This window comes from Diadema setosum, chromosome 1 (assembly GCF_964275005.1).
Source record: "Diadema setosum chromosome 1, eeDiaSeto1, whole genome shotgun sequence".
Classification (NCBI taxonomy): Eukaryota; Metazoa; Echinodermata; class Echinoidea; order Diadematoida; family Diadematidae; genus Diadema; species Diadema setosum.
Genome location: NC_092685.1, coordinates 10306070 through 10333991, shown reverse-complemented (window position 1 = coordinate 10333991; position 27922 = coordinate 10306070). Strand labels below are relative to the sequence as shown.

The window sequence follows — 27922 nt, the reverse complement described above, 5'->3', positions numbered from 1 at the left end:
TAATTTCAAAAACAGATGTAAACATGGCAAGTGTTTCAAATCCTGAAAAGTCAAGGTTTATGTGCACCGTGTGCAACCTGGATTACCCAACAGCGGTGCAGTTTGAGGAACATCTCTGGTCTCTATACCATCACAAGATCATCAATAATAAGCAACCCAGGTAAGCTGATACTGTTACCCACTTATTTCAGTTGTATCAGGGCAATTACCCCCGACTACAATTATCTCTCCCCCCCCCCCCCCCCCTTCCTGGCTAAATACTGGTTAGTGATAAGATTAGGGTTAAGGTTAGGTTTAGGGTTCGAGTTTGGGTTAGGGTTAGGATTAGGTTCAGGATTAGGGTTAGGGTCAGAGGAAAGGTCTGGGGTAATTATGCAGGGGGTAATTGCCCTCGACCTGCTTCAGTGATATAGGTTGATCCTTATTTTGTCAACAGAGGTAAACAATTTGGATTCTGAGAAACAACTAATGTAGAAAATGTCCCACTTTTTCTTGCATACAAGCCTGGTGTGTTTCTATTTTTAAGTACCTTTCACAAATTAAAGAAGTCTTTATTCAGAATTATCACAATCACTGTATGGCTGCCATTACCAGGGACAAAACAGTGATTTTGTTGTGACAGTAACTTCCATCACTTAGTCTAGCTGTTGTAATCAACACCCCTCTGTGACTTTGTGATGATGAGGTATTAATGAAGAAAGAATGCACTAAAGCTGTTGTATAGTGTGTGACAAAGATTTTTTTTTTTCCAGTAAGGAGGTAATGTAGGAATTAATTTGTTGTTAATAGGATATTCTGAAATTATGTCTTTTCATGCAGCATTAAACATCATTGCAACCTGTGCATGTTTGAAAGTTTTGACATCAACGAGTATGGAAAGCATCTGATAGGTGAGAAACACAAGGCATCCCTGGGATTACGACAGACAAGAATCTCAGAATCAAAACAAGGTGTTCCTTCAACCAGCCAAGCAACAAACACAAGGTAAAGCCTGTTTCAGAGTCACATAATGGATCAGACATTTGTCAATTGTAGTAACTGTGACACTGGTTTTACGTATACCAACATTTCTGTCACAACCAAGTGTAGACATCTATGCCAACACTTACTTGATATTGACTGGTTATAGTGTGACCTGAGATAACTTTTGCAAACGGCAGAAAAGATTTGTTGATGTTTGAGGGATGTAGAGGAGGCTGTAGCAGTGGCCTGTTCATTTGCATATTTCCACATATGATCGTGTCTGCACATAATACGTCATATTCAGTGTAAGATATGACTGCTGCATCATCTGTAGCAAGGATTTTATGTCTCCTTTCAGCTGCCATCAGACCCTCCAAGACAGATTGTTTACTGTTTAAATTTTTCTGTATAATCGTCGGTTGAGAATGATAAGGGCATTAAGTTGCCTCTAAACCCATAGTGTTCGGGACAACTTAACGCCCTTCTCATTCTCAACAGACGTAATTATGAACTACTTCAGCAGTGCTCACACTTCTGAGGCTTTTTCAGAAAATACTTATTAACTGACTTGGCAAAAGACACAAACAAAACTCTTATAAATACACAATGTGTAAACACAGATTTTTATGCGACCATGCATCACAAAACCAACAAAAAGTCGCACATCCCAATTTCAAGAGAGAACTCAAAGTAGGTGATAGCAGTCAACTTAGTAAATCTTCAGTGTTTTATATTTTTTTGGAAGAGCAACTCTTTTTCTACTTAATTCTAAAGTTTGTGATTATAACTTTTTTTTCCAGTTTTTCTGAAATACTTTTTTAAAGAATAGTGTTATTAGGTACTAGTATGTCTTACAGACCCCTTTTAATTTTCAGAATCCCTTTACACTCTTTTCAGGTTTCCACTGTCATAATCTTAGAAAGGATGATGCTAGTTAGTATTAATCATGAGAAGAATGTGCTTGTAGAGTGTGCAAATTTTTAGGTTAATCTGATAAGCCCTTCATTGTGGTTGCTACGGAATTTTACACCTTGCTTTTTGTCCATTCATTGCAGAGAAGAGAGGTTGGTGAGATTAAGCAGTTGAATAAACCCTCTTTTCTCAGTGAACATTTTCTATTTGTTTTGAGTTACGCATCATTGAAATTTTAGAGGTTTGAGCATGCTCATCTAGAATGTGCCCTAACTAAAAATCTATTGTCTGGTGACTTTTTGGTGGTTTTGTGATGCAGGGTCACATATATTAAAAAATACCTGGTAGTCTGTTTGAAAATGCTATTATATGCACTGTATTAGAGTGTTTTTTTTTTTATTGTGTAATATCAACAACAAGATTTGTAGAGGTTTCAACCAAATTGGACCTAGAATAAGAATGTTTTGTAAATCTATGGTTTGAATATGATTTTACAAACTAACAGTGATACTCAAACAAATATGACAGTTACAGTAGATGAAGCAACAATGCCATGACCTCACAAGTGTCATGTTAACACATACAAAAATCCATAAATTTCCCACTTGTCATGAAATGAAAGTGAAACATTCAAATCCTTTACATCAAAATTTTGTTATGCAATTAGGTAGCACTGATTGCTTTATAGAGGGATGTGCCAAGGAGTTTGGGATCCACCCATTTTCCTCAGTGTAGCCGGTACTTCGTTAGAATGTATATGTCAGTAAGCACAAAGTGCATGCCACAAACATATGATAAAGTGTATACGTGGGACTATGTATGAAAAACACTGAAACTGCAAATTGTATATGGAGTACAAGAAACAATTTAGATTTAGATATCTTTTTTAATGCAATGAGATGCTTTTTCCCCAATCTGTTGTTATCTTCTAAATATGACTTTTCACATACATTCAGTATTTCTTACTGAGACATACATTTCTTTGTAACATGTGATATCTCATCACATCAATGTTAATAGATTGAGTTTGTTATTAGCTAGCTTGTTACCAGATACATAAATTTTATGTCATTTCTGTGTGCAAAATGGTGAGACAGTTGAGTTCATTACATCACCTCAGCATCTTTATAATGTGCTAACGAGCTATATCACTAAAGATCTTGTAAACATATGAATGAAATTTCATTACTTTTGTAGTTATTCAAATAAAATTTGAATTATTTTACTTTATCTATTGATATAAACTTGAAAATTGCATTACGCTACAATTTGAGTCAATTTGAATGCGGAATGGCATTTCATTTTGATGTTTATATGCCATCCAATTTTGTGATGCATGTTTTTATTATGAATCTAAGATAAGATACAGTGTGATTGCAAACTAGATATTATGAATTCACTATAGTATACTGCAATGTTTACTCAGAAGCAGATGACTGTTCATTGTGCTTTACATGTAGAAAATTAGTAAACACGGGGAGGTGGGGAAAGACCACCTCACTGGTAAATGTGAGTAAAAGAGGGGAAAAGTCACTAGTATGGACATGACATCAACAGCTGTCATGTGTAATGCATTTCTTTATTTTTGTATTTATTTGTTTTTTAGGCTACCTCACAACTGTCATAAATTTATATTCTCACTTTAAATGAAACCAAGATGGTGTGCTGTGGTGCAGCTGCTACACATATAATATGTGTATTTATCCTCTTGATTTGAGATCAGTGCATTTATACAAAAGCACTTAAAGCATTTTGGCTAAAACTGACACCAGAATGAAGTAGATATTGCAACCAGATTACTTTGGCATGCAGTATTAATTTTGTAAATGCAAAGGGATCATCTGACGTGAACCATGGATTCCTTTGCCCATACAAATTTGCATGAAGATAAAAACCAGGTTTGATTATGTGTCAAGTTCTCTTATCATGTGTTGAGGTAGTGTATACATCAATTACCAATTCATTTCAAAAATATATCTTTGTTTCACACAGGGCATCAGAGAACAGGTCTTCCATTAACAAGGCCAGAGACCAACAAAGGGGACCCATTGCAGAAACTTCAAATTCACATCAATCATCCAGTAACCAGGTGCAAAGATGTCAACAGTTTCAAGGCAGTCAAGAACAGTATGGTCCGTATAACACAGGCTTTTCACCCCATAGGTTTAAGAGCCAACTCATAAATCAACGATTTCCACACAGTCTCCCATACAACAGATGGCCACGGAGAGGCCATCGGATGATGGGTGCACAATTTATGTCCAGAAGATGGCCCACACCTGACCAGTGGCAGCCACCGCAGCCACCGAGGTTTCCACACCTGCCACATCCTCCAGAACCGTGGCACAGCCATCAGTTTGGATTCAACACCAATGAGTCATGGCCAGGCAATTTCATTCCCCCCTGGGAAGAGAATGATTGGGAAGGGAATAATCAAAATCACATCGCATCAATGGAATCCCATCCAATGGCTGGGTGTCCATCAAACATGCCAACTGGTACTGAAAGGCATGACGCTCCCAATTTTGCCTGGAGATCATGGGGCACAAATGTGAGTGATCCATCTGAGAAATTCAGTACAGAGAGATGGACAGACTGTGGAAAACTCAAGAGCAAAGCTGGGCCTGGTCAGCAGTTGAATGGCTCAAATGGAAAAGTGTGTGCAAATGGAAGTAGTCAAACAAGGGAAAAGAGACCAAATAGTGTTGACACCTCTGACAGGATTTCAGCTCAAGGTTCTTCACAGAAACATGTTCATGGTGCAGATGTTGCAGGTATCAACTCAAAGGAGAATATGTCTAAGTTCAAATCTACAGGATTGAAAGAAAGCAGTCATTCCAGCAAGAAACAAATTCCTGGTGCTTCATCTGCCAAGAAAAAGGGCAAGTTCTCCTCTCGGACAAACTCAAAAAAGCCTAGACTATCATCCCATGTTGCCACACATCGGAAGTCTTCACAGTGTGTGCCGATATCTCATCGCTGTAGCAACCGGGACAGTGAAACAGTGTCCAGTACTCTCATTAAGGACAATGTTCTAGATGAAGCTCCATCTCCATCAGGAGAATCTTCGGTGCAAAGCAGTACTGACCGTGTGCATTCGGAGAATAGTTTGTCTCAGAGCCAATCGAAAGCCTTGGAAAGCAGTCGTACTGTCATGCCAAAGAGAGCTGTTTGTAGTGGCACTCCTAGCGAGAAAAACTGCACAGGCATTCAGTCACCTCAAGCAGTCACTGCACCATTGCAGTTGTCAAGTGTTGAGCCCTCTGTTAGTGTGAGGACCTCACAGGAGCTGGGCAAAGCATGTGACGCTCCTCAAAGAGCACAGCAAGAGAGAGTCCAACAACACTCAGCTGGTCATGAAGACATTACAGATAAATCAAGAGACAACGAAGGTAGCAGACATGTTCCACCACGCCACTCTGTCCCTCCATCATCTAAACAGGCATCAGAGCATGGCTCAGAAAATCATTTCAAGCCATCAGAAAGAAGCGACGATGTGGAAGTCAGAGACATGCAAGGTGCTAGCGCATCAAGTTCAGCCTGCTTCCAGCAGAACACTGTGCATTCCGCTTCTTCAAATGGTTCAGCTGATACAGTGCTCTCCAGGAGTGACCAGGAACAAAGTGCTCAGAGCTCAGACATCCATTCCCCTCTAAATGACAGAGGACCATCAAGTATTGTCACCAGAACAGTCACTGCCACTTCCATGAGAGCGCCACCGCTGGTGTCTAGAACTCCCATCGGTCTTTATTCAAGTGCCTCGACATCTTTGCCAACATCAAGTCCCTCTTTAGAAAGTAGTGAAAGAGCAAGAGGGAACTCAAACAAGGAGAATACTGTTTCTGAGTATCTTGAACATTTGGACTCTGACCCTACCCGCTCATCTGGAAGTGAACCATTTGACCTTCAAGAGGATGAGAAGAAAAAGCCACAGGGAACTGCACCATTGCTGTTGAAACCATCCTTGCCCAAAGTCCTTGTCAGTGACCACCAGAAGCATCTTCCCAGGCCCAATCTGACAGTTGCCAGGACCAGGCTGAAATCCAGCAAGGATGGCACAACTGGATTGAGCACACAGAAATTCAAGGTAAGATCAGTAGCAGTCGTGAATCTTAACCTGGGCAGTCACATCATGAAAGTTATCTGCCTTTTCATTCTTACTCAATGGCAACCACTTTGTGCTGATAATCATGGTAACCTTAAATTTGACATACTCATGAACAATGTTCTAGTCATGACTTTGTCAAAGTGGCAAGCTACTACTTCCTGTTTTCAAAGGCTCTGTAGAATTTTCACATACACTTTTCCATACATCATGTGAAAGGCATGAGATGGAAAAAATAAGTTGATAAAAAGTGAGAAAACAATACAATGTACTTACACTTGATATATGTATCTAAACTTTGAATTAACATGTAAAAGGGGTAGCGTGAAATAACCCCCCCCCCAAAAAAAAAAAAAAAAAAAGAAGAAGAAGATGGATAATGACAGTAATAAGTAAATAAATAAATGAAATAACTTGGATTTACAAGATCTCCCAAATGCAGGTTTTCTGGCATTGTGGAAAATCAATGAATGCCACTTTTTGATGATATGTAATGCAGGGTCACAAATTGAGGAAAAATATGTGTCATATCATCTTTTATTCTCCATAAGCTGAAAACAAGGATGTCCAAAGTCTTGTCATGTCACTACATCATGTACTGGAGGGTGAATTGTGTGAACCACACAGTGCAGTTGATTATCAACATTTGTTTTAAGATTTTGACTCAGATTATAAACCATCAGAATAACGTAAATTTAGCAGCATAGATTTTAGACCTGATTTAGTAATCGCCACTATTCAAGTGATTTAGTGCTGTCATGTATTTTTCCAAAGAATGCTATCAATTTCTAATTTTTGCTCTTATTTAAGGATCAAATGCAGGGACTGGTAAGTGGTGTCGCTAGACCTGTATGGCAGGAGAAGAAACTCACTCGCATGCTTTCCAAAGTAAAGAAGACCCCAGAACGATGGAGCAGGTAAGGCAATATTTTGTTATGCATATTGGCTGTACTATGTGAATGAGTTTTGGGTCCTTGACTTGTCTGTTTCCAACATTAGAATGTGCAAAATGCCCTAGACTATTAAAAGTGTCATTTTGTCCTAGGACCAATGTACTAATCTTGCATCCAATATTAGAGCATGCTCTGGGTGGTTATACAAGCACATGCCTCAAAACAGTCAACCTGTCAGGGTGACAATATCTCAGCTATCCGTGCAAAATTGGGCAATAGAATTGTATGTACAATATGCAGATTCATTGCATGACTTGATAGTGATGCTAGTGAATGCCTATGACGCAGCACATACTTTGATACACCTGTAAACATATGTTGGCTGTAGAATTGCAGCACTGAACAGTGAAGAATTGGATGAAATTTTGACAGATGCGTGTAGTCATAGCTTGTTTATTAGTGGAAAAATGCGCAAAGAAAATATGGTTCCATCAAGATTTGAACCCGAGACCTCTGGAGTGCTAGCCCGGTACTCTACCGACTGAGCTATAGAGAGCCCTAGTTCAGTGTTCATCCCAGAAACCCTTAATTCTCAATGTTCGAATGGACAGAAGCTATAGCAGTGTGTTTGTGTGTGACATACACACGCACACACTTGAACCTGGCATGTTGTTGTTATTTTAAAGATCGAAAGAAGAGAGAGAGAGAGAAATGGGGCCCTATACAAATAATTTGCCCCAAACCTGGCATAAACCCAAAGGATAATTCAACTTGGGGATAAATGCAAGGGATCACCAAAGTGATGCAGCTTTTTGAGTATGTAGCTTTTCTTACACACACACTCACACCTACACACACTCTATCTCTTGTTCTTCCATCATCTCGTTATAACTCTCCCGTTCTCCTTCTGTTTGCTATTCAGGTTTGGTCATCTGTTGACCTCGAAGCAAGGAGATGACCTGGCTGATTTGGACATCACCAGCCTAGGCCAGGAGGACCTGGAACAACTGCTCAATTCCTGCATCAAGATGGAGGACTTTTCTGCAGACATCTTTGCTGAACTGATGGGTAAGAATCTTACAAAGATGTCTCTCCCAGAATCATCTCAGCATCGTTTTCTTATTCCCATATGTCACATTACCATAACCTCTTGGTCATCAGCTTTTTATATGGTATATGCTTCTGGATTGGGGGGGGGGGGGGGGGGGTATGGCCCTTATTTGTGCAAATTGTAACAAACAAAGTCTTGGTAAAACAGCCACAGTCAACTTTCACAACCCTTTTGATGCTTACAGGTGCTTAGCAGGTGCAATAACATTCAATCATATCCATATTGGCCTGAATTCATGAAGGTGGTACAATTGAAACCATGGTTTAAACCATAGACAATTTGTATGGAGCGCCAAGTGTCGCATGGCCTATTTCGTTACAAAATCAGTCACTTCTTTGACGAAATGACCATTTCGTATCGTAATGAAATGACAACATTTCATTGACAAAATTATTGTTAATGAAATGAGCATTTTGTCAACGAAATGGTCATTTCGTCGCCGAAATGAATGATTTTGTAACAAAATAGGCCATGAATTTGGACCTTTAAGTTTGTGACAGTGTAATTTGTTACAGAGCTTTTGTGTGGTGATGTACCATGGGCAGGATGAGATACCTAATGGCAATGTGGCGCTGCCATCATTGATTCATGTTCTACAGGGTCTAAGGTCACCCATATCAAATGAACATTTCTTGCCAATTTCATTCAAACTTCCATTGGAGTATATCCTCTGAAAAAAAAAAAAGCTGGCCACCTATTATTTTTATACTAGAGCCCTCAATGTTTTTGCTATTAGTCTCCAGACCAATAATGCCCAAATGTTCATTCTTTCGGATGAAATGATATACATTTCATCATATCATGTCATACTGGTCAAGAAAACACATTTACGCTGCACCAAAAAAAAAAAAAAAGTGTAAGTCATTATCAGTGTTCTTCCACCAAGGCAATTTATGAGATGAAACCAAGTAATTCCAAAAGTGAAATTTACTGTTTTCAGCAAATTTTATATAATTGCTGGTGACAGGTTTTCACAAAAGTCACAACTACAATCCTTCTGTCTATATGTGTATGTTGTTACTAGAATATATTGCAATCTATCACATGTTTGTGACCCTGCACCACAAAACCAACAAAAAGTCGCCAGACATGGATTTTTAGGAAAGGGCAGATTCTGAAAAAGCAGACTCTAAGCTTTTAAATGATGTATAAATCAATGCAAATGGCCACCCCTTAGCTGCCTAGATACTGAAAAGAAAACACACACTCTGGAAAAGTGTCAACTGAGAAAAGAGGCTCAGAAGTACACGGTCTATTCAAGTGCTTAATCTTTACCAAGCCGTGCTATGCTGTGCCATAAAAGGGACAAAACACAGGATGTAAACCACCGGAGCAACAACAAAGAAGGGATTATTAGATTAAGCTGAAATTGAGCATATTCTATCAATACATTCTACCCATGATTGATGCTAACTTTCAAAGCAGCAGCGTCATGCTTTCAAAAGTTTATTGGACTTGAAAGTGAAGGGTGTGCAAAGGATTTCAAGACATGAAAAGTGGCCTCTAAGACATACCAGATCATTCTACTCTTTCCCCAAAAAAGGGTTGTAGAAAAACCTGCTAAAAACACATGTTCCCATTCATGTTAAGATCCCAAACTGAAGAATAATGTAGAAGGATAGCTCTTTCAGAAAATATGAAAACTCAAGATTGACTTGGTTGAATCATTTCACCTTTTTTAAGTCATCATGTAAAATCAAGGGGTGTGACTTTTTGTTTGTTTTGTGATGCATGGTCACATTTAATTTTGTATCAGTGGCGGAAGAGTTTTGATTCTGCAAAGGCAATTAAATCATCAGTTTTCACATTCCTTAATGGAGGATGAGTGTTTTGGACTGGCTGTGTGTGTTCTAATGAATTGCTGGTGCAGTCAGACTCTACATCTACCCGCTGCTGTGTTCACAGGGAAGTAGAGTCAACACACAAATCAGTGGTTTTAAATGACAGTGCACGTGCCACTATTTTAGATACAAGCAACTCAAGAGAACAGGCCATTCCTGAGAGTTTGGGCCTCCCTCGGAGTGTGAGTGGTTCCAGCTCTGTCATCCCAACCTCAGCGCAACCCACGTTGGACTCCAAAAAGCCAGAATCAAGTTGCCGTGACATCCAGAAATCAACTTCAGTAGGCTCTGCTCTCACCAAGAAAAGAGACCCTTTATCCTGTGTCAGTCGATACATCAAACAAGAACCAGCTGATGAAGGCTATGTGTGGGCATCAGACTCCCAGGCATATGATGGGAGTTTGGGATCAGGAAATGGTCCAGTGATGAGTGAAATACAGGCAAGACTTGATCCATCCCCCGATGGAGAGAGACCACCCTGCAGTATTGAAGCAAGGAAAGAGTGTGATCAACACCATGAAACTTCAGTGTCCTCCACTGGTGTTTCGCATTCAGAGGTGACTGGACATAATTTGCTATTTTCCATTTCAAATAAATAAAGATGCATTTATTTATTTTATTTTTTTTTTTATTTTTTTTTTTTTTGGATACATGGCTACTCTGTTGTTTGCTACCATTTGCCATGTATGCAGCCAAGGGACCACTGTAGATTGTTTGTTTTTTTTTGTCATATAATTGATACCTAAATTAATTTCCTTTCCTGCTTTCATTGCACCTTTCCAGCATGCAGAATAATGCTGAGCACATAACTCAGCTTTCCTCTGTTAGATTTGCCATACAATGATTTAGTCTTTGTATGGCAAATTCTGTTCAAAATATTGATGCATACTTTTATTTTTTCTTAGACAAAGTTTAAAGAGTAGGTTTAATGAAATTTTCATTTTAAACATCTGGTAATGCCAGATACATTTTTAAAGATATGTATGCTCATGTTGCAGGTCACTTCTATAGCTCCAGATGTCTTGCAGAGTTGTGAGAGGCATAAGAACAAGGGGAGGCATTGGTACAAAAATCGCAAAGGAGAAAAATTGTCCAGGGACTGTTCAGATGGCCGTACCACACAGCAGCTGCCCCATAAAGCCGAGTCTCCAAAGAAGAAGAAGAAGAAGAAAAAGAAACATTGGAAGAACAAACCCTGCAGCATCGTTAAGACCCATGGACTTGGAAAGCAGAATCTGACCGCTTCTCATCGCCACTTGAGTACAGCCGAGTCAAAAGCAGAACGTGCATGGAAGGGACAGACAGATGCTGTATCCTCTACAATACACTCAAGCAGAGTGGGAGAAGGAAAGCAGGCAACACTCGCTGTTGATAAAGCTGCAAATTCTGACGAGGCCATCCTGTCACGTGACATATCTGATTGCCACTTCCAGAGTGAGCAGATTGCCACAAATGTGAACAGAAACCTGCAGGTATGCTACCTTCCTTTCTTTTATTTTTGGTGCTTGTTCTATGCAGAATTTTCCTGGTATCACACCAGTTAGTAAAGAGAGACATATAATGCTACAACAGTTGTTAAAATCATTTCATTATCTGATTCCAACATTAAATGGCTTTAAATCAAGAGAAATAGGCATGTGTGCAGAGTTTAAACATTTACTTTAACTCTCATCTTACGATTTTTTTGCAAGGTGCAATAGAATTCATGACAGATAGTACATGTACTTGACTAAAATAAAATGACCCACATTTGCACAATTATCTTCTGTGTACAATTACACATATTTTGTTTGGTTTTGTAGATTTTTTGTTAGAATTTGATTTGCATGTTTGCTGAGGAATTGTATTCATGATGCATAATTTAAACTGGATTTGTACAATTCATCATTTGCAGATAAAACTCTTTTCCAGTCATTGAATTTTGAAAGGTTGATGAAATCTGTTTGAATTCCCCCCCCCCCCCAAAAAAAAAGAGCATATATCTAAAGCATATAATGCTCTAGCTGTAGCTATGTAGTCTGGAGAAAGATGACAGATAAAAGAAAGCTAATATGTCTGTTAGTGCAGAAATGTGTCAAAAGATAAGACCCATTACTTTATATTGGACTGTAAGAGAAACAGACAGATATGGAAATAATATATGTATATAAACAAATTATGTGTTGTTATCCTGTTCCTATAAATACTATGTTTGAGCTGACACCCATTCCAATATCAAGTGAGAGGGGGAAGAAGATTTGATTGGATGTGATTTCTCCAACGTTTCTCTTTGAATATGTAAGCAGGTATTCAGTAGAAAAAAGCTCAACAAGGCATGTTCAGGACCACACCAAGGCCGCGCCAAAGGGAAAAAATGGAAAGCAAAGTACCTTGCCAATGCGACCACCAAGCAAATGAAGGAAAAACTGATGAGTAAGAAGATTCCGGTGAGCAGAAGTTACTGTCTGTAGAGTAGCTATACTGGAGATATGACTTCTGTATGTTCCACCTGTCCAATGCTTTATTCGAAGCAACTCCTCAATTCTCTCTTGTGTTTCTCTTGTTCAGCATGTACCGGTAGGCATTCTCTATCTTTTCTCTTTCTCTCTCGCTCTCTCTCTCTCTCTCTCATTTCTCTCTTTCTTTCTTCCTGTCCTTTTCTTCGTTTAACTTTGTTTTTGTCCCATTCCGTTCAATCGTATCTCCCTCAGTTTAGTCATGTCATGTTGTTATGTCTCCATTTTGTCTAAATCATTTTTGTGTAATGTATTTGTAATTGCAGTGAGTATTTTTGGAAGAAATTCTTGAGTGGTCCACAATCTACAAGCACTGCTCTTTAGTGGACCTCTCAGTTCTCTTTTTTTTTTCTCCTCAAAATATAACTTTGTATTTTCCCGTATGTATACATAATTTATTTCTATTAGTCTGTTGACTATCGTTTATCCTTAGCACTTTGTATAGTATATATGCTTATGATGGATTTTCTGATTTACCTTGTGTTATGTTTTGTTGGAAGAAAAATGAGAATGAAATAAATGAATTGAATTGAATTGACTTGAATTGAATTCACCATATACTGTAAGTGAGATTTGTAGGCTAATTAGTGAACCCATGCTCAACAAGCACAGCAACAGAATGACAAATTGTGGCTATCGCTGTCCCTTTTTGAGAGATAAGCTAGCAAATTGTCTCCTTGGAGACTGAAACTATTATATTGTGTCTCAGGAAGTAATGTTTTGATGCGTCATAAATTTGCAGATATCAGAGCACTCACAAAATCAATGAAAATAAAAGTGCTGAAAATATGTGGTGGTGGTGATATATGGATCACACTGCTCTACCCTGAGCTTTATATTACACTTTAAAGGGATGGTACAGTATAGGTGGAGATGAGAATTGGGCTTTTAAGTTTTTGCGAGATACCAAGAAAACACTTATGATATAGTACAGAGCATACCATTTTAAGAGGAATTCAAAGTTTATTTGATGAAAATCGGGTTGGGAATGACTGAAACATCCAAAAACAAAGTAAAACAAAGCGATCGTAATAAAGTGTAGATCCCACACTTTATTAGAATCGCTCTTTTTTTTTTGATATCTCAGCCATTTCAAAACCAATTTTCATCAAATAAACATTGAATTCCTCATAGAATGACATGCTCTTTCATATTTCATATGAGGTTTCTCATTATCTCACCAAAAAAATGTTAGAAACCTGAAATTAGGTCTCAACCAAAACTATACGATCCCTTTAAAAACAGCAGGCCTCTTTTTCTTTTCCTTATGAGTTGAAGAATTTGTCAGAAATTTTCTTCTGCATCCTGCTTTGAATGTCTGTGGGCTCATGTTATGCAGAAAGGGCATGAAAGAGATGGGGATAAACTTGATTAATGTGATTCAATTTTCATGCAGCAGCTTTCAGCAGATTGCAGTGTAGAAGACCTCCTACAAATCACCCTAAACGAGCACAAACTGCAGGAAATGATGGACAGACTGGAGAAGAGTATCAGCAAGATTACAAAATGCATCCAAAAAAAGACAGCTCAGTTAGCCAGGTTCAAGCAGCAGAAGAGCATGGTGAGAAAGTGGCCAGAGTTTACATTCTACTTTTGAAACTGCATGCTTAATACAGTGTGTGCTGAGAGGGCAACACATAGTTGATATACAAGTGACTCCTATTATGACAAAGTCCTTGGAACTGGCAGTTTTCTTCTGTTATCAAAATTTCATTATGGCTGAACAAATAAAGTATAAAAACATATATAGAGATAACAATTTTGGGACCTGAATTTTGACTATGTTGTAAGAAATTTTGTTGTATCTCAGTGGACATTTCGTTGTGGTTTTTTTTTTATATTGTACTCATTTCGTGTCATTATATGTATTCAAACGTTTCATTATACTCATGTTTTGTTGGAGATGAAATAAACAACTTGAACTTGAACAGTTGATGAGAAGATTATCAGTTAGCCAGCAAATGAATTACCCAGTGGTATATTGGTAGGGCTACAGAATGATGAAAGTGTATATAAAATGATAGAAAGGTGAAAGTCATTTGATAAGCATTGCAAGAATTATATTGAAGAGAATGATGTCAGACAGCTTTGTTCAGGACATGTGAATTTTTATCAAATACCAAGTCAAGAAGCACACCAGACTTGAAAAACATCACTGAGTGAACTTTATCAATGGTTTTTTGGCAATTTTGATGAAACATTTTAATGATGTTATTGTTTTCATGTGCAAGACATGATTTTTGTCTTGTCTTTGTAGGGGCATATTTTCACTATCACAAAACAAATAAGTTACTGTGTTTGCAGGGCCTATCATGCTGCTATCCTGATGTATGCCTTTGTTTTGTTATATATTCTCCCCCTTTTTTTGTCAAATTGCAGGTCATTGGTAAACTCAGCACGTTGAGAGAACATAGACTTCAGATTTTATTTGGTGAGTATTCACCTTTTCTCTATGTATTAATTGATTGTTTTATTTATTTTCTTTGTGATTCCAGTCTTTTGATTCTTTGTACTCAATTTTCATTAGAAAAGTGATGTTACTGTTTTCATTCCCAATGTAGAATTAACACCACAGGATGAATTCAAAGCCATGATGAAGTCACCTGCAAAAATGAGATCTGGAAAGACTACCGGTAAGACATCGGCTCTCAGGAAATCCAGCGAAGGCCGTCTGTCAACAAAAAAGAGCAAATCAGGGAAATCATTGCATGACTTCAACCCTGGCCAATCACCGGTGTGTGCAGCTGCTACCAAGAACCTGAAACAAAGCGGAAATGGACGGAGCAGCATGGCAGACAGTAGTTCTCAAGTTTCTTCAGTACGGGATGTGTCAGATTCCCCAGGAGTCAGCAGCGTCAGGATGGCAAATGTGGCATCCACTGAGTCCTCATTCAAGCCTCATCAGAGGTCAGAAGGATTCAAGATCATGTTGGGCAGTCCAGAGCACCCATGGAGTAAGGTCGTCTCCCCAGGACTGAAGATTAGTCCAGATACACATATTGAAGCGGTGCGGGACAGTGATGGCTGTACCAGAAACACACCTGCAGACAATGTATCAATACTCCCAAAGGAGGGCAGTATCACCATTCAGCCCTTTGACATGGGGTACCAGACAACAGAGGTTCTGCAAGCTGTCCAGAAACTGGTCCAAGCTGAGCTGGAGACACCAGAGAGCAGCTGGCAGGGAAGCAACGTCGGTGATTCATCCACTGTACGAAAACTCGGAAACACAGAAACTGCCGGACCCGTTCATAGAGCAGAGTGCATTCCCACGAGAGAGAATGATGTTATTATTGAGATCAAGCGTGAGCCTCCTGACACCCAGGAGATCAGTGAGCTTGAAAATGAAGCCACCGGTTGGAGTTATAGATCTCATTCTTTCCCACCATATGTTGCGTCAGCTGGTCCTGACAGAAATTCAGAGGTTGAGGATACTGCCCCATCTGATGTAAAGTCCAGATTTGATCAAGTGCAGCTGGAACTAGCAGATACTGGTTACAAGCTGGACTGCAGAGATTTAGAACACTTGAAACAATTATATGCAAGTAGTGCATGCAGCAGTGCGCCTAGTTTTGAGCAAGCAGCTGAAAGGAGAACACAAGCAACGGACATTGTACAAGTTAAGGTGGAAGGAGGAAGTAGGGACCTTTCTGAAGAAGCAGCTGAAGACAGCATGGTGAAAGTGGAAGTGCTGTCACCAAGCTCATTCAATTCTGAGAGTGGTGTGACAAACAAGGCAGGTCAGTGCCCAGCAGTTAGTTCCTCGGCCAACAGCCTTCTCCTTGGAAAACGGCGCAAAGCCACCGAGAGTGTTGATGAGGAGGAGAGGAAGAGGAGGAAGGAGTTGCCGACCAGTGCTCCCGCTCCAAAGACAGAAGCAGATACCGTCGAGAAGGCTCCACTTGGATCAGACCAGAGCCTCAAGAGGCTCCATGCCAAGGGCTTTGTCATCAACATGAATATCATCAGGGACAAGCTGTACTCAATTATCTCTGATGGCAGATTCATGGTGTTCAACCTGAAGGTGAGTTGACAGTCTGTTCCCCCATCCTTGATGTTAATTGCCGAGTTCAAGCATGACACCGCACTGTTTTGCAGACATGTATTTTAGACCCTGTGTACAGTGAGTTAAAGGGCCACGCTCGGCTGCGGCAGAGCCCGGCCTTCATTTCACTGTAAACACGCAAAAGGCCTAATGCGGTACCAAAATCCGCCGCGCATTTGGCCAAGCTCTGGAGGTAGTCTCGGCCGCGGCTCGGCCGCGGCTGAGCCCGGCCTTTTCTCACTGTAAATGCAAACTGGGCCAAATGCAGTACCAAATTGCGACCAGCACCCTCAAATAATAGTGTTTGATTACAATCAGAGCGCTACTACAACGAAATATTGAAAGGTTTGAATTAAAAGCCCGGGCTGAGCCCGGCACTGTAAATGGACAGAATTGCGGGCCGAGCTGCGGCCGAGCTGCGGACGAGCTGCGGACAAGCCCAGCCCTACACTGTAAACGGGGTCTTAGTTTGCATTTTCATGTCATATGTTTGAGGATTTCTCCAACAGTAAATCTTTGAAGGGTATTTGACTGAGACTTTTATCAAAAATAACATTTTGCCAAAAATGCATTGTTACATAATAGTAAAGGAAATTTATTGTTTAACTTCAAAATTTTGGCTCACCTTAGCCAAAGGGTCAAGTTATGTAAACTAACTTGAGCCTTTGGCTTAATAGGTATAACAATACCCCTTTTATTGCTTATTGGCCATTTTGGGTCAGGCACCAATAGTCTTGCATTGTCAGACAGCAGCAATACTTATAAAGTTGATAATAAAAGATCACAACTATTTTATGTCACAAAGATGTGGTTCATATGCAGTCAACTCATCAATTTAGCCAATTCCCTTGCTTCCCTTGGTCCATTTCGTTTCCTTCAGACCAACAAGATTGAAATGGAGGAAGATCTAGCCTGCAGTGACATCCGACATGCGCAGACTTGGCAGGAGTCCTCTTCTGGCAAGATGATTGTGTTTGCCAGTAATGGCAGCAGGAACCTTGTTCAGTTTCACGTCCAGGTGAGTTCTTCAACAAACTCTCAACAAGTCTGTGTGATCCAACAAAATACCATTTGATACATACCATTTTTTTTTATGTTGTTTTTTGTTGCTTGCCTACATATTGTTGCTGTGTTATTGCAACAGGTTTTGTGTGTCCTCGTAAGTGTATAGGAAGTAGGAACATTAATACCCAATACTGTATACATACCCAATACATGAATGAAGCATTGGAGCTAGATGTTTTTGTGTGATATTGAGAGGCAAACACTCAATAACATGAATAGGACATAAGATGATAACATGGAGATTTCATCTGTGAGAGTCACAGCTTACATAAGGTTTCTATTGACTTTAAGTAAAGATCAGGAAGGAACTACAATGAAGTAGTTCACCACTCACACACCCTAGAAAATGCAACTCTCTCACACAAAATGTCCCATCTTTTAGGCACATAGTGTCAATACAGTGTTTATTAGCTTGTGATGTAAGATTTATATTCTTTCCACAACTATTTCTTAAGTTCACATTTTGTGATATGGTATTCATTCATGACATATCTGTCTTTGGCTTGACAAAACGTAGCAACAGTGATTTGTGGCTGATGGTCTTGTTTTATGTAATTTCTGAAGCTTGCAAACATAATCATTGCAATGCCTGTCTCATTTGCCTCAAATCTTAATTTCAGAGTATTTGCAATATTGCTTTTTGAAAAAGAAAAAGAAATATCTGGAATGACAGATATTCTCTTATCAGTTTTATGTATATTATTTGATTATTTCTTTGTTGAACAATTTCTGCTCTTGACTTCAGGATAAGGAGTTTCTGCAGACATTAGTTCTAGCACATGATATCTCCTGCCTACATGTCTGTTGGAATGCAGTTTATGCTGGCTTGGTGGCTGGAGACATTGCCCATATCAACATAACAGTAAGTCTATAAATTTCATGACTATATCATTTGTGTTATGCCCCTTTACAGAAATCCCTCTATGTGGACCAGTTCTCACAACTGATTGTCTTTGCAAAGTAGTGTCTGACACTAATACGTAACGCCTGCTGTCTAAAAATGGCTAATCAATACATGTATGAAAGTTGTTTTTAAAATCGCAAGAATTATTTGTCTGACAGAGGAACTGGGAATTAAAAGTGGTCACCATGCAGTGTATTAGAGTCTGATCATTGTGGAGAATGTGTGAGCATGAGTAAACGCAACATTTGCTCTCATAGTGTAACATCTACGTGAGCATTTCTTAATGCAGGCATCATGCTGTGCTGAAATTGAGCAAAAATGTACATGGGATAAAGGAAATATTCCAATTCGGCTCTGATTGTATAAACTTTGGATCATTTGTGAGGGCATCTAAAGCCATCAGTATATGACTGCCAACAGAATTTCTCAGGATTCGGCAGGAACTACATGAGCAGTTGCAAAATTTTTGGCAAGCCAAAGAATAGCCGGTAGATCTTGCGAAGGTTCATTTTGTAATAAAGATTCACATCTTCATGAAGCCTTCTGATATGATTCGGATGTCATCTTCTGTAGGCATCACATTTGCTTTGATTGTTAATTGGCTTTTAACCAAGTTCTGACCCAACATCATGTTAACTTCAAAGGTTTCAAGAATGACATGTAAAACACTCAAAAGCAGATATATCTAAGATTATTCAAGGAACTGGTGCCTTTCTCTGTGCTTAAAAGGATGCAGTTTGTTCCAAGAGGTAATAAATTGGTGGGGACTTCATGGCTGTAAATGTTCTGGTCAAAATGCCTGTTTGATTTTGTCAAAGTGACCCCTACAGAAGTTGAAATTGGAATCAATCTAGTAGATTTTATAATCGTCCAAATGATGTCATTTCAAAACTTTATCAATGTGAATCTTGTATGTGTGCACAGAAATCCAGGATCAGCTGGTACTATGAATGCACCCCTTCCCATTCCATCACGGCCATGGCATCAGCCCTAGCAGGCGGCATTAGACTGCTAGTCGTGGCTTCAGTCAACCACAGCCTGACAATCAGGCAGGCTTCAGACGGACTGCTGCTTGAAGAGCTGGTGGGACACACTCACACTGTGACACAAATTCAGGTTGATTCTTCTTTGCTGTCATGCCTTCAAAAGTCTTTCTCTTGGTCAGGCTTCCTCCACCAATTCCTTTAACTCTTTGTGTGCCACGTTCGCACGCCTGACTCAGTCAACGTCATGCCAACTTCGCATATTCTGCTCATACGCACAAACCCGCACAAACCGATCGTTAAATCGGCGGTCGCTGTTTTGTGTGCCCAAGTCATGCATTTACAGCAATGTAGCTACTGGTCATTTGAGAGCAAAACAATCATAGATTTGTCACACAATTTACGTCAAAGCAAGGCTTGGCAGTTTCTCTACAACTTTGCTCACTACATGTCGAAGTTTTAACAGAAATGAACAAAAGTTACATTGATTTAAAAAGCAGACTGTTTTCTCAAAGCATAACTTCTTTGTTGTCTAATAATAATGTGGCGCACAGGGGGTTTCCACCATGGCACATAAAGAGTTAAGGAACTCGTCAAAACATATCTGTTCAATTTGTAATTGTGAATGAAGAATGATCATTACAATTTGATGTCTTTTTGTACACATTAATGCATCTTATGTTCCAACATCTATTTTCATTATGTTTAAGTAGCATTTTGTTTGTTTTTGTATTTCATTGTTTCGATAAGTTATTATATTTGATTATCATATGGTTATATATTTACTGTTCATGCTGGGGATGTAACAGCGCCCTGAGCGTCATTTTTGATGGACTTAGCTCTTTACAAGAAGCCACTATTAAGTGCTTAGCAATAGTCATGGAGATGCATGCCTGTGATTATTCCTGGTACTGTAATAAATATCTATGTGCATATAACAGATATCTGTGTACATTTCAGAGTCAGCTCTACAGCCTCAGGCCATTCTCTGAAAACACTTGTTTCACAATGAGTTCAGTAACTTAATATTTTGAGGTCAATTTGATTTAATTCAAAGAAAATACTGACATGAAGCTTCATCTGTATGATTTAGTGCTAATTGTTGATACAAGTAGGCAATTATTCAAAGGTCTGAAAATATCACTATTTTCATGATTATTTCATGATTATTTTTTGAGATTCAATCTTTAAAAAAATAAAGAAAGTACCAGAGTTGAAATTATGAACTCCTTTTCTTTACAATGTAGGTTGTTGGAAGTCAGGTGGTGAGTCTGGCATCAAACAACCTCATCCTCCTGCACAACATTGAGGTAAGATATTTCATTTTGTATTAAAGCTTGTATGATACTGAATATCAGTGCAGTAAAAGTTAGAAACAAATAGTAACTTCAGATTCCTCGCAATTAAATCAGTGACATCATGTATTCCTGTGTATCCCAATGATTTCTTTTTTCCTTGCATAGCACTACTCTAAAAAACATGAGCACATAAACTACCATTAACGAAGTCCTGAGGACCAGCACTTTTATTTCATTATATTGAAATTTTGTTATAGCCCAACAGTAAAGTATTTAAAGATATATAGATCATAATTTGGCCTTGGCTACCTGAATTTTTACTTTGTTGTAACGAGGACACTGTGCTAACCATGTTCGTTGTATCGGAGTGCGCACTGTATTATTCATTAGTGCAATTGTGAGTGTTGCTGAAATGAAACTCCTCTAGCATTTCTCTGTGTGCTTTTCAGTATGTTAAAAATTTAGACATTTTGGTCACTTCAATTAGCACTGGACAACCCAATAGTTATCTCAATGTATTTTCAGAACAGCGGTGAAGCCCAAGTATAGTAACAAGTCATGAAAGGGGGAAAAAGAGGTGATAAACTAAATGAGCAGAAAATTTCATGATAATAGAATCGTTGAAAATGAAAGCATGGCCTTTCCCACCCAACCCTGAAAATTTTATGAATCAAGTGTGAAAAATGTTAGTAAAACACATAATATTATACTGTTGTAAGAGTCCCTTTGTCACTTGTTTGGATTTTCATATCTGAGTTGTATCATAATAATGTTGTCTTTCTTTCATAATGTCTAATGCCACTTTAGACAGGAGCAATCATAAGAGGGATTGAGCATGATGTACCCATCAGGTGTTGCATCATGTCATCCAACATTCTCGCAGTGGCTGGTTGCTCGGGCAGCATCTATTACTACAACATGGAGGTGACTTAGTCAATTTCCTTCACTCTTCATTTGTACTCTGGGGGGCGTTTCATAAAGCTGTTCTTAAAGTTACGAGTGACTTAAGAACAACTGGAACACCTTCTGATGTGCTATACTGATCAGAATTTCAATAATTCAGCACAAGAAGTGATCACCAATCATTCTTTATAAACAGCTTTATGAAACACCCCTCTGGTCTTATTTCTAATTAGGTCATGTAATGCAGTGTGATACAAAGTAATATGAATTAATCAACTAAAACTAATAGCCAGATGTTAATATCAGGCAAAGAAACTATTAATCATGGCCTTCTTTTAACATGCACAACAAATAGAAAGCTAAAAAATTTACAAGGTGATGTGGATGGTAGTGTCAGAGTGTGCACCATTTGCTTGCAACTAATCTTTTTGTCATTCCTCTTTTTGCTCCAGAAGGGCATGTTCATGGTGAAAACATTCACAACCTTGGAGAAACATACTAAATCATCACGTTAATTAAGAATGAATACTGATATCAAAGGTCTAAAGGTTCTGCCACAATATGTCACCCAAAATTATGTGAAGTGTAAATTTGCATGTGTAAGATCAAGTCATATCATAGTAGCATAAACTCTGCATAATCAAATTTTACACAAGACTGTAAATCAGCCAGTTTTGACTGCCATTTACTGTAAAACAAGGAATGTTCACATGCATTTTAAAGGTAGGGGATACCTTTTACAGACCTCCCAAAATGCAGCAAAATATTAAATATGAACCTCAGGGGACTTGTTTAGGCCACTGCTGAGAAATTTGGAAGTCAACAGTTATCTACAATTTGAATAATGCACAAAACTCAACTACTCAGTAGTTCTGTGTGTCAGCCACACTTAAGCCTTTTTGTTGCAGTCTTCTGCATTTTTTATCTATAAACACAAATCTAAAAGTATAAGAGCTGATGTAATAACATGTAGAGTGTGTGGCAAGAATGTATATAGAAATGTTTGTAAGTTTTGATGAACTTTCTTCACAAAATATATATGATGGACACACATGCAGTGCATGGGTCTGCAAAGGTAGCCCAGTAATGTACTGGAATTTACGGTGAGCCCCGAAAAAAATTCAATTCAAAATCTAACGGTCAATAAAAATGTACTAAATGTTACCTTCCACTTTCAATACTTTATGGGAGTTTCTAAAATGATACTCTCTTCAACATACCACTGTATTTATACAATTCTTCATTTGAAGCATGCAAATGGGATTCCCTACCTTTAATTTCACGAGTGCCAAAATTCGCGAAATTCAAATGCACGCGAAAGTCCTTATCTACACTATATGCATTGAACGCCAGTGGCAATTCGCAAAAATTTCATGCCACGATAAAGGCCGTCGGTTCCATTTCGTAAAAATTTCATGCCGCGAATATATCATGTTTTACAGTAGCAATTTACAGGAAAGTGCATGCTAGATTATGACTACTACTTCTGTTTCTTAGGGAAAAGTCAAACTTGTTGGATGCACAGAGATGTTATAACAGGTTACTGTGATATGTAATGAGTGTAGTTAACTTTATTGTTATGTTCACCTTTTAAATGAAGGAAAGTATGTGTCTGATGAATAGAAATGGTGATATAGAAATATATAGAAATCATGTCAAGTTTGTGGCAGTTCGTAGACTTTATGTACTCTGTTGATGATTTATGCCCTTTCCTTCTAGACTGGAAAGTCCGATGTCATTGACAGTGGCTGCTCCGACATTGAATGTATGACAGCTTCCCGTACTATGGTAAGAAGACAGAATTTGATATCAAATTTCAGGTAAAATACCTATATGATTTTAGACATCAGTATATTAAAGGCTGAGGTTTGCTGATGACATTTATAAAGAAGTCTGTCATTATTTTTGTGGTATGAAATTTAAAAATGACAATATTTCTTTGTCACTTAATTCTTATGTAATGAGTTTCGCTCTGTGCATATAATGTTATGTGTTCCCCTTTTCTTTTTGGAAATATTCAATCTGATTTAGTCCTCAAGATTCTTGCAGGTATTTTTGCTGTGCAATGCAGGAGATCTCAGAAGATTTGTTCCATTGGTGTTATCATCATATTCAAACTTCTGTGTATATACAGGTATAAAAGGAAAGAATATATTGCTTTTATGTGATGGAAGTAATGCCCTCTATTGAAGATGCATTTTGACGATGTATCCAAGTAACAAATTACTTCTTCACATTTCTTGAACAGCTGTTTCTCGGAATGAAAGATGGCTACATTGATGCCTTTCCTCTCAACCCATCCAACATCTACAAATGCCAGGTAAATTTCATCCACAGTTACTAAGAAAATAAATGGAAGTTAAGGATGTTAATTTTAATTGAGACAGCTTCATTAACTGTTCATTTGTTTCGCATGCTTGCATAACCATTCAAAATTACAGAACTAATTAGAGGCCAGTCCATGTTTATTTCAGAATGATTCATTGCACTATATGCCAGTATGAGAGTTTTAAGTATCCCATTGCTCCTTAAATGGGCCAAAACAGCAATCAACATGAAGCCCTGCTAGTCTGGAGTAGATGTGTGGATCAAGAAGGGACTCCGTAGGACCAGTACATGAAAGATTGATATAATTCAGTAAATTTAGTTGCCAGATATATTTGATGTTTACATAATCAAAGAGCAAGGCATGATCCAACTCAGCTTGATTTTGGTGTCAACCACTTTGAGTTTTATCAACCACCTCGTTGGTAATGGGGGTAATTTCTCAACATTGCACCGAGTTTTAGTCTTGTGTGGCCAAGTCAGATTGTATTTTTGTTGTTTTTTTTCTTTTAACTCCCTGAGCCAAGGGAGCTGTTCTGCTTAGTTTTTTTCCATTGTTTGTAATCCATGGTGTGAAATGCCATGGTCCATTGTCCATGACCATTGTATATTTTTTAGTATCTTCCGTAAAACTCATGGTTAGCTCTTAACCAAACTAAGCAGGAGTCATTCTTGTGTGCAGGTAGTACAACAGGGGCAGATCCAGAAATTCATGAAAGAGGGAGCACCTTTACAAAATTAAAGGGGGCGCACGCAACCCTTCCATTTTTCTCTTTATTTCTTTTGTTTAAACAAAGAATAAGGGAGGGGATGGGCGCTTGGTGCACCCCCGCTTGGATCCACCACTGTACAAAGTAACATAAGTGTCAGGAATGATCCCCATGATGACTTAGGGGCAGGGACCCCACATGCCATGATTGGTGATAAAGTTATTTTCTCCAGATCCGTAGTTTGTAAATCCAAATAGTTGTATATTTAGATGAGGCGAACAATAACTTGGCCATTTCAGTTGCAGATGCCATCAAGTTCAGTCCCTTTTGGGATAGTATGTTGTGGAAAGGGGGCCGATTGGACGGCGATAGCATTTTGGTCATCTTTTCAGAAATGCATAATCAGTGTTTACTAATGCGTAGTAGGATTCTTGCTGAAGGATTTGTGACACAGAGTTGTGAAAATCATACATAACTCTCACATCAGGGCCCAGAATCGGGGCACTGCCGGAATATTCCACAGATCCAAGACAGAAGATATAAAAGTAACTACTCCAGATCAAGTAGTACTCCATAATGGTATTGTTTGTGCAGTGGCTGTAGGAGAAGTATGAAAGACATTCGTCAGAGGTTAGTGGTCAGTGAATTCAGTAACAGGTTGAATCACGCAGTCACAAATTGCAATCATTTGTGATTCATCCAAATCCATTCCGTATAGAACTGCAAAAATGCAAATACTACCAGTATGATATTTTGAGACAAATCCTCATGTGTATCATCCTACCCTCAACTCCCCACCCACAGTGGAGGCAGTGTCCCAGTCAATTCACGACAACAGATGCCCTGTGGACCCATCTCAGGCACGTCCACATCAGGACTGGCATCAAGCAATGTCTCTGGAAGTCTTGCCTCAAGAACTACCGCCCAAAGGGCCCAAAGGGCACGGCACTAAAGGTAAAGTTTGACACCTTAAGCAGACCTCAATACTAAATTTTTCCTCAGGTGGCCCATTTGACCACTTAAATCTTTAAATCTGACATATTGGTGGCCCAAAACTAAAGGAAACATAGACATCTGTTTTGAATCTTAGTTGCCCGATTGGCCACAAAGAGATATGCTTTTGGAAAGTTTGATGGCTCAACAATCAAAGAGCCTGTTCCTAGTTTACCAGATTGTTGTTGAATGCAACAGCGTTCGATCCATTCTCTGCACATCAAATACTGAGCATACAAATCGTGTATCAAGCCCACAGAGCTTGAAGCAGATATCTTGCATAACATCATGGCAGTTGGAATATTAACCAAGCTCTTTGTAATGGACATTCCCTTTTCATTTACTGAGATTAACTGTTTCTTGATCCCCCCACCCCTCCCCCTTTTGCAAGGAAAGGGGGGGGGGGCATAGTGACAGCTATGGATTCATCATTGATGATTTTAACTTTCAAAATTGCATGATAGTACTTCATGCTTGTATTTCAGGAAACTGGTATCAGTAATGACTGAGAAAAAAGCAAAAAAACATGCATAAGTGCACTTCTACGCCCAAATTGTATAGTGAGTGTAACAAAACGCGTACTTCAGAGCTCATCATAGTCTTCCATGATTGTGTAGCTGCAAGATTTCATGTAGGCACTTGACACATGAATTATTTTGTGGATGCATTTTTCTTATTGATATCACTGTACTCTACTGAAAGTCTTAGTAAATCTTCTGAAGCGTTTTTTGTCTGTTATTATTCTCCTCTCTTGCAGGCCATCACGCTGCATGTTATGTCTCATGTAAAGGCCCTGGGAGGGGAGGGATTTTGATGAGATGGACCCTTTTGCAGGTGCGATGTGCAGGTGAGGGACAGATGCTTTCAGACTGGTTAGTGGAGAGTGATGTCCTACCATTGAAGAACAGTGCCTCCCTTTATCAGAGGAATTGTAAGCCACATTCATCCAGAATGTAAGGGACTTTGTTGAATTGTAAGCCACATTCATCCAGAGTGTGAGGGACTTCGTTCTATTCACAGCCAATCACACCCGCTTTGTGGGTAGATTGTCGATGCTTGTTCTATGATTGAACGGCAGTTTGCGCAGCAACAACGACAATCAAATCAGTTGCGTGGAGGGTGTAGGGACTTACGAAAGATATATGTCCTCAGGAATGATTTTTTTTTTTTTTTATGTGTTCAACATTATTTTCTTACTGTATAATATGTATAAAACAGATGTGTTCATCATTATTTTTCTATTCCTATGATATGTAACATAGATATGAAAGTACACGTGTATCACTTCTTGTGACTGTATTCATCATTATTTTTTTTCATCCGCTCTTGTGTGCTGAGATTCTTTGAATACATGCAATGAAAGCATTTCTAGATCACTGTCACATACGGGTAGTTAAGACTTTGCATTACAGATTCAGGAAATGGTATCCAGGGCCATGTTGCATGAAAGTTGAGATCAAGCATATTTCAGAATATCAAACATAAGTCTCGGAATACTAAATTCTGATTGGCTGATGCCTGACTTATGTTTGGTTTTATGACCAGCATCAAAACACATCATTTTCATCCCCTCTACAGTACTTATATACGACTAAAGTATTCACTCTATGGACATACATGCCTACGTGATATACTTCAGATTTTATTGCATCTTTTCATCATCTTTTCTAAAAATGCATGAAAATGAAAACCTGACTTTTATCAAATTTGCCTTAGACTGGCAATCACACATTCTAGAAGATCAAAGTTAGTTTTTCTGCCAGTTTGTTTTTTTACTTATTTTTTTTTTTCTAATTTTGAGGACATAATTGATCTAATTGGTCCCATTTAATTTTTTCCTTTATCAGATAAGCAATTAAAGTTGCCAAGTTGAAGTCATTTTTTGCAGCAAAATTAAATCAAGACTTGATGGGTGAAGTAAAACCACTAGGAATGTGAAAGTTTCACAAAATCTCAAAAGTTTCAAATACACTACATTGATAGTGACCACAGTGATACATGTGAAATGGATAAGATTATGATACCCACACAACTCTCCTATTGGTTTCAACATGAAAAAGATATATTTTTTTAAGAAACACAACAGCTCCCTATTTAAAGAAAGAAAGAAAAAAGAAAAACAATGTTATTGCTTTAATAATCATTACAACTTAAACAAAAGAATCATTACAATGTCTGATTTGAAGTTTCTTCAATTTGAATGTATTCTTTTTTTTTTTAAATAAAAGGTAACTTGATGATATTGTGCAAGCTTTTGGAGAGAAGAAGGTGATATTTTCGCCTCTTCAGGATGACATGATGTACAGAGATGCCAATTGTTACTTTTTGCAGTATTTTGTACTGTTTTGTTTTGTTTTTTTTTTGCCAAAAATATTG

At 38.5% G+C, this 27922-nt stretch overlaps 1 protein-coding gene across 1 annotated transcript; it reads left to right on the top strand.

Moving 5' to 3' along the window:
* The first annotated feature begins 23 nt into the window (after positions 1-23).
* Positions 24-27890, top strand: LOC140236044 (uncharacterized). The gene is made up of 20 exons (XM_072316020.1): positions 24-160; positions 820-984; positions 3868-5962; positions 6791-6897; positions 7796-7941; positions 9952-10382; positions 10824-11297; positions 12111-12251; positions 13720-13881; positions 14700-14751; positions 14882-16344; positions 17246-17383; positions 18176-18292; positions 19259-19450; positions 20565-20627; positions 21423-21539; positions 23238-23306; positions 23767-23838; positions 25358-25507; positions 26304-27890. The coding sequence occupies exons 1-20, from the start codon at positions 24-26 to the stop codon at positions 26358-26360; spliced, it is 6348 nt and encodes a 2115-aa protein (XP_072172121.1). The 3' UTR covers positions 26361-27890.
* The last annotated feature ends 32 nt before the right edge of the window (positions 27891-27922 follow it).